Genomic DNA, 15,473 nt, shown 5'->3' on the forward strand with positions numbered 1-15,473 from the left:
TGAATAGGGGCAGCTAGGTGGCACAGTGGATAGAGCACTGGCCCTGGAGTTAGGAGTACCTGAGTTCAAATACGGCCTCAGACACTTAACACTTACTAGCTGTGCTGGGGGCAAGTCACTTAACCCCAAATGCCTCACTATAAAACAGAAAAAAGAAAAAAATCACAATGAATATACTCAACCTTCCAGTAAAATCTAGTCTCCCAGAATGAATTATTTTTTCAATTTAGCTTTGTGCTTCCAGCACCTAGCATGGTGTCTTGGATGTTGTAAAAGCTTAACGAAGGCTAGAAGGGATTGATCCTTAGATTCCAAAGCTATGAGATTAATTGCAAAGGTGAGCTCTGCTCCTTCAGCTTCTCATATTGGTGTCCTGAGGTTTCTGTCTCCTCTCCCTTCAACTTACCTAAGGGTTCTTTTCTTGCCTCTTTTCCAGATCCAAAAATTCACAATTAAAACCCCGCAAAATACAATCACAACTGAACAGGGAAAACCTCTCCTCTTTAACCGAATTCAATGCTTTAAAATCTAAGGGTGATAGTAATGACTTCAAGAAATTCCAGTTCCTCCTGCTTCTGTGCTGTAGAAATCAGTGCAAGGTCTACAAACTTAAAATTGCCAGCTACAGGATCCCATGGCAACAGAGTTAAAAGTGCATTTTCCCCTGAATCTTCTCCTTGGAGTCAGAATAGCAAATGGTGACAAGTATAGCAACTGCAGCTGTAGTCACAAATCAAAGGGCAGTCTTCAAGAGGCTACAGTGTGGGAGGGACTATTGACTTCTTCAGCTGTAGACATGCAGGCACATACACACATGGAGTGCTAAGTGTCAGCAACATCATTTTGAAATATGGACAGCAACTGTTTGTGTACATGTTCCTACTAAGATCCTTTCATTTAACTAACTGGGATGAGGAATGATGAAACACAGTTGTTACAACAATACTAAGCTACTCTGTCACCAAGACAAATCTTGCCAAATCCCCACAGTGGTTTCTTGATAATGTTTGTATGTTCCAGAATATGATCTCTTTTTAATTAAAGAACTTTAAAAGTATCAAAATCTTGGGATTGGGGAAAGAAAGTGTCCTACTAAAATGATTTTTAAATATGCAAAATTAAAATCTACTAAGAGGTTAGGCAGTAAATGAAGCTCAGTACATATGAAAGAAGAAGAAAATGTGGAAAAAAAGAGATTTCATTTATTTAACAATTGTACAAATGATAAAACAATAATACCAAATGCTGTACACAGAACAAGAGGAAAACAGTGCCAAACAGGATGGTCCTTGACAGAATATACCTTAATTCTTCTTAGATTCTACAAATAGAACCTGGAGGGCTCAGTAGCAACAGTACTGTGAAGCAATGTTATTCTCTGTAAACTCTTTTCCTGTTATGTCCATTTAAAACACTTGTGCTTTTGCCTACACAAATAAATACCATTGTAATGTGTAATTGCAATTAGTAATCTAAATATTGAATCCATAATCTACAAACTGCAGTTTGAACAAATTTTCAGCTTTAAGGTTTTAAAAATATTTGGAACAAACTGAAACCTTGTTTTAACATTATTCATCAGAATAGTGAAACCTAAAGGAAGAAAGGTGACAGGAATGCCAAGGTACTTTGCATCATAATCAGTCTCACCAAAAGGAGTATGCATCTCAAACATAGCATTACAACAAGGCTCCAGGATGAGCATGAAATGGATGTATGTGAGACACATCAATTATAAATACATACATAAGCAGGGTGTTCCCAAAGTATCAGTGAACTAAAACTTTTGGGACACCCTGTATATGTATATGTATACATATAAATGCGAATATAGATGAGTCACATCTATTGGTACTATATGTGTGTATATCACACATACAGTGAAATGTACATTTCTGTGTGGATTTCATTTGTACTTTTCCTCCAAAACAAATGCAATTATTCTAATACCCAATTCTTTAAATAGCTAGTAAATGCATAATGGTTGATGAGGAAATTTTTCCAAAGCTGTAAAGATAACTAAGACGTATTTCTCCCATGCCTTTTCCCTAATTCAAGAAAGAAATTGTACAAATATGTATTAAGCGCCTCCTCTGTGCAAGGCACTATTCTAGGATCTGAAGTTAGAATAAATATTCCCTACAAATAGACACTTAGAATTTTTTTCTATGGACCAAATATCAAGCCATGTGCACATGTGACTAATTTTTTGAAATCAAAACTAATTCCTTTGTACACTCTCTTCCTGTGTAATATCTTAATATCTAATAGGTATATACACTATTCCTAGGATTTTGCTTAACATTCTTTTTGGTAAGCATAAATGTAGATATTCCCATTAGCAATTGATATAGAATTCACATGATATACAACATAAGGATTAGTTTAAGCAACCAGCCCTTTCTGCCCTTCCCAGATAGAATTCCCATAGTAATATTCAGACTTGTTCACACAATTTAACCAGTTTCATCCATTCCTGTGGGTTGAAACACTAAAGTTTAAGCAGGAAAACACAGAACATCATCATCTGAGACTGATCACTTTGTATTTTGGTAACTTTATAATTATCTATGAGTGTATTGAGCAGTATTCATGATAGCTTTACTGTGAATTGTTCATGCCCCCCAAACCTTTTATTTAGAGGACAAAAATAGTAAATTAAGCACCTGCCCAGTGCAGACTTTTCCTGTATCGTGCAGAGGGTTAAAATCTTGAAACAGAATTGAATTAATGCTGAGAAATGTGACTGTCCCTAAAGCAACATGAAATATGTCAAGTATTTGATAATATTTTGATTTACTCTACATTCTCCAATCTTGCCTTTATATTTAGATACGTTTCCTCTCTCTGCCCATATAGTTATTCTCTATTCATTTCCTTGACCTATTCCTGTAAAAAAGGCCATAGCAGATAGTTAAGGAGAAGGGAACAAGGAAAGATATATAGTAGAAAATGAAATGGGATGGTACAAGTTGCTACTTTGAGCACGAAATGCCTTTACATGAATTCATTTCAGAGTATTAAAAGCTCCCTGAGATTGACAAAAGTAGTCTCAGTCAATGCTGAAGCCCTTTTTTGCTTGTTTATTATGCTGGACTCTGGTATGAAGGAATATTTTCAGAGCTGGGGAACATATTTGGAGAACACAAGCAAAAAGTCACAAAGAAATGTGAAGAAGCTAAAAAGGCACTACTCAATTCATCTTTGAGATAGATAGCAATGTACAGATAAGTGGACAGTAGAAATGCCTTTGTTGTGGCTTTAGAAAACAGGCTTAAATTCATTTGTTGAAAATAAATAAAAAGAAATGTAGCATCTTGTTTGCCTTCATTCCTGCTGGTTGAAAGATATGCTGAATGTTTCTATGAGCCTTCCTAGCTTATAGGACTTAATATATAAAGTCTGAGTGGATTCAGAGAATTTCCAAAGTATGACCCAATCCAAATAGATAGTCTCTGTAACTTTTCTGCTTTACATTTGCTTAAGTGTTGGCTTTTCAAAAAACCTCAACAGTAACAGAATCAAAATAAACTTCTATTGTTTTCAAATATGATTAATGGTTTTAATGATATGGACCAATATTGTCCTTTTTATACTTCATTTCAAGTATTGAAAGGTTCTACTCCTATTTTCTTTATGCTTTTTGAGAAATGTCAACTTTTCAGGAAAAGTAATCTAAGTCAATGTTTATCCTGCATTTTAATATTATCATATAAAATATCAAAATACATTTAACTATAATGATTTTGCATCTCTTTAAAACGAAAGGGTATCTATATGTAGCTCTGTGTGTGTGTCTATACTGGTGGTACTGATTTTGCTCCCTTTGGGGGGAAAAAAAGTTTGTATTCTGTGATTTAATTGGTACAAGAAATTCCCAGTGAAGAGATCTCCTCTACAAATGCAGAGCAAAAACTGTTGCAAAACTTAGACTCAGAGTTATCAGGAACATTGAGAGGTTAAGTGTCTTGCACAAAGTTCCATAGCCATTATGTGTCAGAGCTAGGATTTGAAGTCAGGTCTTGGTAAACTATGAGCCTGACTCTTTGTTCACCAAGCTAAGTTCCTTTACTACCTGTGGTTCTGTTTCTTAATATCTGTGATATATCATGGTCAAATTACTCTCTAGGGTCTGTTTTTTCATATGTAAAATGAAGGTGTTGGTGTCTAAGGTCCCTTCTGACTATATGTGTGCATACATATAGAAACAAACACGTATATATATACTTTTTGTGTATGTGTGTATATTATATATGTATGTGTATATAATATACATACATACACAGAGGAGGGGGGACAGAGAGAGAGAGAGAGAGAGAGAGAGAGAGAGAGAGAGAGAGAGAGAGAGAGAGAGAGAGAAAGAGAGAGAGAGAGAGAGAGAAGAAAGAGAGAAGCGCAGTAGTACTGGATACAGGGTACATCGTTGTCTTAGAATCTCGATGCTCTGAATTGAAATCCCAACTCTGGCAAATACAGGCTGTGGGGCTCTAGGTAAGACACTTAATATCTCTGTGGCCCAAGCAACTCTTTAAGACTTCAAGTTGAAGAGAAAGTGATTATCTTCATTGATAGAGGAAGTTCCTCACAGAACTCCCTAAACCAATGACAATGCAGGTCTGGTTGAAGAAAAAAGTTGATAATACACAAATATTGTGTATATATCATCAAGGATATGTGTGATTTAAAAAGGAGGCAGACCAGTGAGTTATTAAGTTGAGGGACAACAGGTGTTCAGCCAGTGTGGTCGATTGGTAACCACTAAATATTAAAAGAAAAAGAGGAAGCATGTTGAGCAGATCCCCTATGGAAGATGTAAGGAAAATATAGACAAAAATCATATAATATGAATTGTGTGGGAGAGTTGCCATATACACAGTCCTCCATGTACAAAGAGTACTTAATAAATGTTTCTTGCTCTTATCCAAGGGAATATGTACTGATCTATCACAAATCCCTCAAAGTATCTGAGTCACATACATACACAAAAATATAGGTTTTATATATATATATATATATATATATATATATATATATATATATATGTATATATATATGTATATATATATATATGTATATATATATATGTATATATAAAACATATATATATATAAAATACACATACATATATGTAATATTTGAAGTTTGAATAGGCCTTTTCCAGATAGAACTTTCAAAATAATTTATTCTTTCTCTTTGTACTCAATAAACATTTATTAAGTATTTATTTTGTTTTGTGTATACACACACACACCCCTTCATGGCATGGGGATATACGCATGTGTATATATCTATGTGTATATACACAAAAAATATACACACATATATGCCTATACACAATTATACATATACATATGTGTATGTAACACAGACATACACATAAGATATATTGTATATATGTATAAATGTATATATATTTATAATGTGTATACATGTGTGTGCACATATAAAAACGCAAATTCTTGCCATTTTACCTCTCAATGTATCTCCTTTAGGAGACTAGAAGACAAAGGTAAAGTATATTTTTCATGTTGTAAAGCAGAGTAGAACAGGGAATGAAGAACTTTTCCTATTTTATTTCCAAAGAAGCAACAGAATTCCAAAATTACTTATCAGCATTATTTAAGCTATCAGATGACTAGCAAATTGCCCAACTTTATTATTTATTTAGAGAAAATTTACTTCACTTTGTTTCATATTCTTCACTCATTTCTTATTTTCTAAAGTGAAATGTGACTGAGTATAACAACTTTATGTTCTATATTACTTATTTCCTTTGAATTGCAAAGTACTGACAAATAAATTATTTTTCAACTTACTTAAAATTATCTACCACTTCTAAGATATCATCCTGCTCTGGATCATATTATGATTGTATTACAGAGGAAATTAAACAATGTTAATATTGCCATTTAAGTAAGGGAAACAAGCCACTTGAGCCCAAATTTTGGTTCATGATATTTAACAATCATTCCTTTTAGGAGAGCAAAATGTTGCTCAGGAATGTGTTAGGAAATATAAGGAATTTTCAGGTCATCATTGAAACAAAATATGAGGTGCTAATTTGCATAATTAAAAATCTTCAGATATCATTTTCAAATCAATCATATAATAACACAAAATAGTAGTTAAAAAACAATTAATTACTTCCATGAAGAGAAATGTTGTTTATATAGAAAAATCTGTATTATTCTTTGGTACCAAAAATAAGGATACCTCCTTGTTAATTATCACCTTCCCAGATGGCATAGAACATTGAAATCTCCTGCTTGTAATGGCACAAGATTACTGTTTGTATAGTTTAGCTGGTACCTTCTCATCATCCAAAAGTAATTTAGAGGTTTACAGTTGTTCATTATTAAACATTTTGAGCATTTGTAAGACCGTCCCTAAAAAATAACTTTAAAAATTATTTTGGACAATTATCATTTTGTTTTTTCCTCCCTGTACATATCATCCTGTTTAGGATCTTTCAAGATCTGCATTATATCCAAGCAAATAGATGCCAAAAGAAAAGAACAATGAAAACAAATACGTTAGTTTATAATACATGATTAGACGCAAACTCCTGACTGAAGGCATTTACTTGAGTTGTTTGATCTTATGGGTTGCCCTGCTTAACTGTCTCCATCACAGTTTCTGCTGACAAGGAAGGTTCTGATTTCCCCAAAGGCAGAGTTGTCTTCCTTAGTTTTTCCTCAAATGTGCTTGATGTCGTGGGGGCAGTCCGGCAGTAATGAACACATTTGTTTCTCCTTTAATTAAATGTGAATGCATTGTTGGATGTTGTAAACACTGCTGATTATACATTCAAGCTGTGTTCTGAGTAGAAGTGGCACTTACTAGGACCCTTGCAGTCAAAACATACAATTTTTAGAGCACTTCATAGGCATTTCATCAGCTGGTAATGGATGTCTCATAACCCTCCCTGCTCTCTCCCCCCCCAAGAAGCTTAGTGGATACTGAAACCTATCTTCTGGTTTGGATCCTATTCCCATACAAACATCTTCAGAATGAAGTGCATATTCAGTTTGATTTGTTTTTTTTTTTTAATGTGCTTTATTGCTTTATGCATTTTCCTGTGGTTAATTTTAGTGCTCTCCTGTTATGTAGCCCATCTAAAGTCCTGAATTCCAATGGCATCCTGTGAGGACTTGCGCTGGAAAAGTATCTGTATTTCAAGTTATCGTAGTAATGATATTTGACTTCTTTCCCCTTTAAATCCTTAGGGAACGGCCAGAATCCATAGAGGTGAATCTCATCACAAAATCGTGTAGCCAGTGTGTACATGAGGAGGCCTGTGCTGGGTCTTTTGATGGGAACTTTGTTTGTCAGCCAGTAACTGGGAGAAAAAATAGGGGACAAAAAGAAGTTAGGAAATTGATACACAGTAAATCCTGAAATAAATAGATTAGCTAAAATGAAATAAAATTAAAAGTTTCTCTTCATAAAAAACTTTCAAAAATATAGCTGTGCCATAAGATTTATAGACTTTCTATGAATGTAGCTCATTTTCTCTTCTTTTGATTGTTCTTTTTTCTATCAAATTATATCTCACAGTTTCTCACTGCAAGCAAGTATTGTTTTGCTAGTTACATTAAGTACCCCCAGTTCCTAGAACAGTGTCTGGTACATAATTACTGTTTGATAATTGCTTGTGATTGACAGATGACCAGAGAAGCAAGGGATGTGGTGAAATAACTACTAAACTGGAATTTTAATCTCAAAGTGTAGACAACAGTTTTATCAATTATAGAGAATCACCTCCCTGACAACCTGACTGAAAGAGAAAGGGTGGGGGATGAATATAATTCATGGCTATGTCTAAATTATTTTATGATAATTGAATAATTAATAAAATGTTAACTAGCATTTATATACTGGTAATTATCTGTCAGGCAATGATCAATTAGTCAATAATCCAAGTAGTTTGTATACACAATGGCAAACTTATTTTTTGACTGTAATTTAAATTTTATTACATATTTTCTCTTGGAGAGATACAATCAAATAACAAAAAATATAGTAAATTAATAAAATCCTGCTGGCAAAAAAATTTATTATTGTCAATAGTTATAGTAATAATAATAATAATGATAGATCATAATAACAAAGCAATTGAACATTTTAAAGAAAGTGCTTTTCTCACAAACAAACAGCATGGATAATAGGAAGAGGATTGTCCTGGAAACCAGGAAAACCTGGCTGCCAGTCTTTGAAATATACTAGCTGTGCAACCCTAGGCAAGTCATTATTCTCTTAATAACAACCCTCCAAGACTAATATAATGTGAATTGGGGGAAGTGAGTGCCTTGTCTTGGATGTCCCTATATTAATGAAATCACAAGTCTAGCACTACACTATCTTCCTCATTAAAAAAAAAAAAAGCAATGAAATCAAGTGGTATATTGTTATGCCTGCTTTAAGGCTGAAGAAGATGACTCCTAAATTATTGGAGTGACTTGCCCAAAGTCACACACAGTCATTAGGAATTGGAAGGAGGATTTAACCCCAAACCCTTCCAATTTCAAAATCACCACTCTTTCCACTATAACACATGACACTGAAAAAAGAGGCAAAAATAATTTATTTATAATTTACAAATGTAATTAACAAACTAAATTCAACTCAACATTCATCAATCTACATACTAAGACCAGCAGAAACCCTAACCTTAAGAAGTTGGCATTCTACTGCATAATATTTATTCATATTAAGGGTGACATTCATTTGCAAAATAAGATCAACAAGATATCCTTTGAATACATACTTATAGACACAGAAACCCCTTTTTCATTTAATTTCTGTTAATGTACATATATATGCATATGTATACAAATACATGTATATAAGCATATATCTATACATTATATATATATTCAAAGTTCTGTTTTTAATGTATCATTACATCTTGGGGAGTTTTGCAGGGTTTGGGGGAGGGGGTTGGATGATGCTATGAAGCCCTTTAAGAGCTAGCTAAGACTTGTAATTGTGGAACAAACTGAAAGGAGAACATATATTTTCTCATAAATTCAAGAGTATTTAATGCCAAGTGAAGATTACTTAAATATTATCTTTATATATGCTTCTCAGAAGGAGTGTTATATAGTGGCTAGAGAGCACAGGTTCAAATGTGATCTCTGACATGTATTGGCCATGTGATCCTGGACAAGATACTTAACCTGTCACTGTTCTAGGTTGGTGTCAACCTCAACTAGAAAAAGGTCTCAGAAGGCTGTATGTTGACTTAGAAAACCACAAATTAACATTATTTATATCGTATTATATTTTATTTATTTCGTTAAACATTTCCTAATCACATTTGTAACCCAAGAGATTGATACCTCTAGGTAACTCTAAGGCCAAGCATTTCAGACGAAATGCCAACCTGCATGGGCAGAGGCAGTTTCCTAATCCAGGCATTCTCTATACCAGCAAAACCACAATTCTAGTCTCTACCCCTTTATCATTTTTTAGCATCCAAATGCAGGAAACTTATATGCTAGTTAAATGACATTACAGACAAAGTATGAAGTTTCAGAAACAGTCTCTTTATACACCTAAACAGATTACCCTGATCTTAAATTGGAAAATTCCCTTTAAAATATTTATATAATCTGAGAATGAATTAAGATAGAGTGCTCTATGCTTGAGAATCATTTGTACAGAGGCTTTAAAGTTGCTAAAAGCTACACATAAAACTCTAGAGGAAGGGAAATTCTGTTTGACAGCACCAAGGTCCCCATTTCCTCTTTTTTGCCACACAACCAAGGTAGGATATTTAAGTCTCGTATTTACCTCAGTTTCCAAAGACAAGGTGCTACATGTTCTAAGTGTGAAGGGAGACCAGTGACTACAATCAAAACTTTGTCTCCTACCAAAGGCAAAGCTCCTAATAGTCTGGTAAGAGGGTCCTCATTACCAGGTAACTAAAAAAGAAAAAGGGGGGGAAAAAGCACCAAATAGATCTCAGTTATGATTAAAAGATAACCATTGGCTAAGGTTGCATGCAGTGAGCAAAAAGTACAGCTACACTTTGATGTCTCTGAAGTAGTCATGACAAAACCAAAGTTCTCAGTTCTAAGAAAACAGGTGCTCTTAAAAAAGTCAAATTCCTTTTATAGGACAGTTTTGAGGGAGTAAGCTGTGTGTGGTTTGAAATACTGGTTGTTGAAACTGGTTACCTTAAATACTTAAAAAGAAAAATTCAGATGCTGTAGAGTTAAAAATTGGTTATACCTGAAAGGACACCTATCTTTCCAGCTGAGAATTGACCTAAAGGGTTAAAAAATAGAGAAGTTCTCTGAAGATAGGAATGGTAGATGGAAGAAAAATTAATGCTGTTATAAGGAAAATAAAGATGATAATAATAAGGTATGTGTATATACATACATATAGATACATGTATGTACATATCTGCAAATGTGTACATGCAGCAGTCTATGTTTTCAGGATTATTACACATCACCCCTTTTCACATACTTTAGAGTACAGGAAAACTGCTTTCTTGCTCTTCCTCACACATAGCATCCCACCCTGCCTCACACACAGCATCTCTGTGCCTTTTCATAGTCTTCCCCCCCCAACATTCTCCACACCTGAAATACTTTCCTTCACCTCTGCCTCTTTCTTCTAACCCCAAATCTCTTTCAAAGCTTTGCTCAAGATGATCCCCACTCCTAGCTGCTAATACCTGTCCCAAAATGATGATTGTGTCTTTATTTTCTATATATTTTGAAATTACTTCTCTAGGAACATGATATTTACACTCAATAAAATATAAGCTACACAAGGAGAGGGACTGTTTCATTTTTGTTTCTCTATTTGCAAGACATAATGCTTGTTCATTTACTGATAGACTATCCCCAAGTACTAACCAAACATAAATTGAATGGGTTTGTGTTGAATTGCCTTTTAATACCAGGTTGAATGCCAAAAGGCTAGAAAAATAACTTTCAAAGACAATGCAAAACTGGGCAATTACAGTCATATAAAATCATGCAGACAAAATTATTGTGTGATCAGCACAATGGAATATTCCAGACATCTTCTTCATTAGTCAATCTACAGGTATTACTGAGGGAAAAAAAAAACCTACTATATTCTATGCTGAAGGAAAATTTAAATGGACGACACAATCTCAAGAAGTTTACAGTTTAATAGAGGAAACAGAAATAGGAGTATGAAAACCAGCCATGTGGTTAGTGGAAACAGAAATGAACCTGGAGCCAGTGCACTTAGATTCACATCCTAACTTGGCTATTTACAACTTTAATCTTGTACTAGTTTAACCTCTCAAGGCCTCACTTTCTTCAGCTGTAAGATGACGAGGTTGGTGAACATGAACTTAAGGTCACTTAAAGTTTGAAATCTATGAATCTATGGTGTAAATGAAACAAAATGTAGTGGCCTAGACCAGTAGTGTCAAACTCAAAGAGAAATGGGGCCATTAATTCATACATAAGGATTGTTACAATAAGCCACATACTGACTTAGTTTTAAAATGCATTATTTATGTTTTATTGGATTTTTGTTTTTTGTTAAATATTTCCAAATTATATTTTAATCTGGTTCCCAGTAGCATCAAGGGTCACCATGCATGGTTAACTCCTTTAGCCTCAAGGGCTTCATGGAGAAACATTTTAGACTAAGGGATACAACTGCAAGCAGCTTGTAATGACAGCAAGAACATGTTTATAAATGTTTATATGAGCAGGTGCTCCTCCCATCAACAATAATGAGTAGAAATGTTTTCTTTAAGTATACATATATTTTTGGCTTAACTATCCAAAATAATGTAGTTATGGCAGTTATAAAGCTGCTATTCTTTGATTCTTGTTTGAGAAATGCTTGTAGGTTTTTGTTTTCTTTCCGCTGAATGCATATTCTTGGCTAATTAAAGAATTTGGATGGAACACAAATAAAATGTCTGTTTGTGTGGACATATCTAGAGGAACAAAAGTTAAAACAGATATAACTGATTCTATTGACTTCTGGGAAACATTCAGAAGGTCTTCCTAAAGTGCATCCATAACAAAAGGGCTATCTTAATTAAAGCACAGTCCTCATTCAAGTCTAGAAGCAAGGTTATGAACTGTAACATTCTCTGCAAACAGCTCCACATTGGCTGCTCAAATCCAATTAGTAAGTATTTATTAGGAATTTGTATGCCCGTCATTTCAGAGAAATGCAAAATAAGTAGGAAATAGTTTTTGTCCTAGAACAGAAAACAAATTCTGTAACAAATAATTACCAGATATTTACCATTAGTTACTAGGAAAGCTGGTTCTGGTCAACTTCAAAAACAAGAAATGGTGCTATTCTGTTAAATACGTCTGGACTTAATTTCAGCACACCTCGGTTTTAATACTTCTTCAGACACTACATGATGCTGGGCAGATCTCAATCACTTAGAGTCTCAACTTCCTCAGTTGTAAAAGAGTTCCCTAATCTACAATAAAGCCCAAGTTTATAACTGGCAGGGGGCTCAGAGAGCTTATAGGACTTGGCCAGGGTCACATAGCTAATATGTTTCAGACATGGGATTTGAATCCAAGTCTTCTTCACTTCAAGACCTACTTCTCTACATTGCCTCTTTGCAACTTTCTAAAACTCAGTTGCAATTGCTGCTCTCTAAAGGACAGCTAGGTGGTCTGGTGGCTGGAGCACTGAGCCTGAAGTCAGAAAGACCTGAGTTCAAATCCAGCCTCAGACACTTACTTAGCTGCATGATCATGGGCAAGTCATTTAACCTTGCTTGCCTTAGTTTCCTCATCTGTAAAAAGAGTTTCAGAAATAAATGGACTTTTGTGTATATGGGTGTGTGTGAGAAAAGTGCTCTGTAAACTTTTAGGTGCTATATGTGTAAGTAATTATTATTTGAATTCAATTGAGCAGATACTTATTAAGCACCTACTAGCTGTAAAACATGCTGAGCCATGTCTGAATCTATGGATAAGCATGGGCAAGTCACATGATCATTAGACATGGACGGGTTTCAGTCTGTATGCTACAATATGTACAATGAATTAACATCAATGAGACCAAAGATCCATCTGAATTTGCATGTGTTTGACTACTGTATATGCAGAAAGTGGCTATTTATATATGCACTGATTCATTCGCAAATTGAGAAGAAAGCACAGGGAAAATATTATGGGGAATTAAAAACTGAAATCAATTTTAAAATGGTTTCACTGACTTATAAACAGTTTTAAAATAAATCAATATGGTTCTATGAACTCAAAAGTAATTTTTAATGGAACAAATTGTTTTCTTTTTATTAACATAATGTTTTTGAATGAAACAAATGATTTGATTGCTGGGTCTTCAACCAGGTCAAACTCAATGACCAATGGGTGCCTCTCAAAGTCCTCTCTTGGGCCCTCTTCTCTTCTCCCTCTATCCTATTTCCCTGGGCTATCTCATCAACTACCATGGATTCATTTAGCATCTTTATACTGATGATTCTTACTTCTTCTTATCTAGCCCCAAATTCTCTCCCATAAACATCCTAAACTCAATTAAAAACTGAATTCATTATCTTTTCCCCCAAGGCCTTCCCTCTTGCTAACTTTGCCACTACTGTTGAGGGCACCATTTCCTAGTCACCAAGGTTCTCTTCTAAGTGTCACTGTCAGCTTCTCACTCTCCATAGCCCATTTATTGCCATATCCTATTGATTTTACCTTTGTGTATTTCTCCTTCTCTCCTCTGGCACTGCCATTACCTTGGTACAGGAACTCGTTACCTGTAGGCTTGCTCTGTTTGATCTCCCTGCTTCAAAACTCTTTCACTACTCAAGTCAATTTCTCCACTCAGCTGTCAAATTGATATTTTTACAGTATAGGTATGACCATGTCACACCAATCCCCTTCCCATTTAATAAATTCCAATGGCTCCCTACTAGCTCCAGTATCTAATATAAAATTCTCTGTTTGATTTTTAATCTCCTTCATAACTTGGTCCTTCCCTACTTTTAGAGTCTTCTTACACATCACCTTCTTCCCCCATACTTCTCAGGTCCTCTGCCATCCAGTTACATTGGTCTTATTAATGTTCCTTCCAAGAGAGACTGCATCTCCCAACTCTATGTATTTTTCCTGGCTATCTCCCATCCTTAGAATGTTCTTCTTCCTCTTCTCCATCTCTTGGCTTCTCTGGCTTCCTTTAAGTCCCAAATAAAATCTCACCTTCTACAAGAAGTTGTTTCTGACTTCACTTCATGCTAGTGCCTTCCCTCTGCTGAGATCTATAATTTATCATCTACATATTTTGTTTGTAAATGGTTGCCTGCATGTTACATTTAGACTCCTTAGGAGTATGACCTGTTTGAACTTTTCTTCTGTTTATCCTCAGTGCTTTATCACCGTGCCTGGCATATAGTACATGATTAATAAATGCCTTTTTTTTAAGTGAGGCAATTGGGGTTAAGTGACTTGCTCAGGGTCACACAGCTAGTAAGTGTTAACTGTCTAAGGCCAGATTTGAACTCAGGTACTCCTGACTCCAGGGCCAGTGCTCTATCCACTGCACCACCTACCTGCCCCAATAAATGCCTTTTTACTTGATTTGATTTCTTCATGCAGAATTGAGGGAACATACATCATTAAACACATGAACAGACTTCTTCTAGTCATTCAGGCTATAGATGCTATGTCCTATCTATCTGAGTTTAAGATAATAACAGCAACAACAATACCTAGCCCTGATGCTTTCAGGGAAACATCTTGGAAATTCAGTTATAATTTGAACTTGGGTCTTATTTTGAAAGTAGGCATCCATCATAGCAAGATAATATTTTTGTACCTTATTAATGGATTATCTCCTCCCGACAAAGGTTATTTTAAATAATCTCCTCTCTCCTCAAGCTTCCCATGCTATCCCATTCACCTTCTTCTAAACTACAGACCCTGCCTCACTTTACTAAGAAAGGAAACCATTTCCCATGAGTGAGTGCCTTCTTTTTCACTTCTCTTCATCTCCAAACCCCTCATTCTCACTTCCTTCACCCTTGTATTTAATGAAGATGTGCTTCTTCTCCTTGCCCAAGACATCTGTATATATCTCTGCATGTATCTCACCCCCTTTTTTATTCCCTACCAGATTACCCCTACAGTCAACTCTGGCCCCAACACCAACACCAATCTCTATCTACTGGTTGCTTCCCTGTACCTATAAATCCTAGTGCCCCACATAACTACACCCTACAATCCCTCTTGGCTCTCATGTTATGTCTCCTCCCTTTTACAGGCATACTCATAGAAAAAGTTGTCTACATACATTGCTTCCTGTTCCTCTCCTCTTCCTTTTCAGCTCTTTGCAATCTGGCTTTTTACCTCATCACTCCATTCAAACTACTCTCGCCAAGGTTTCTAATTTTCTTGTAATTGACAAATTATATAGCCTTTCCTAAAATCTTCATCTTTTTTATCTATGAAGTGTCTGATAGTACTGAACACAGAAAACTCAGGGTT

General features: G+C 35.1%; 1 protein-coding gene across 1 annotated transcript in view; it reads right to left on the reverse strand.

Moving 5' to 3' along the window:
- Positions 1-5,393: 5,393 nt before the first annotated feature.
- ST8SIA4 (ST8 alpha-N-acetyl-neuraminide alpha-2,8-sialyltransferase 4) overlaps positions 5,394-15,473 on the reverse strand; it is a 136,188-nt gene continuing 126,108 nt past the window's right edge. Inside the window, 1 exon segment of the mRNA XM_043979307.1 lies at positions 5,394-7,339. Coding sequence (XP_043835242.1) covers positions 7,057-7,339 — 283 coding nt within the window. The 3' untranslated portion in view covers positions 5,394-7,056.

This window comes from Dromiciops gliroides, chromosome 1 (assembly GCF_019393635.1).
Source record: "Dromiciops gliroides isolate mDroGli1 chromosome 1, mDroGli1.pri, whole genome shotgun sequence".
Taxonomy (NCBI): Eukaryota; Metazoa; Chordata; class Mammalia; order Microbiotheria; family Microbiotheriidae; genus Dromiciops; species Dromiciops gliroides.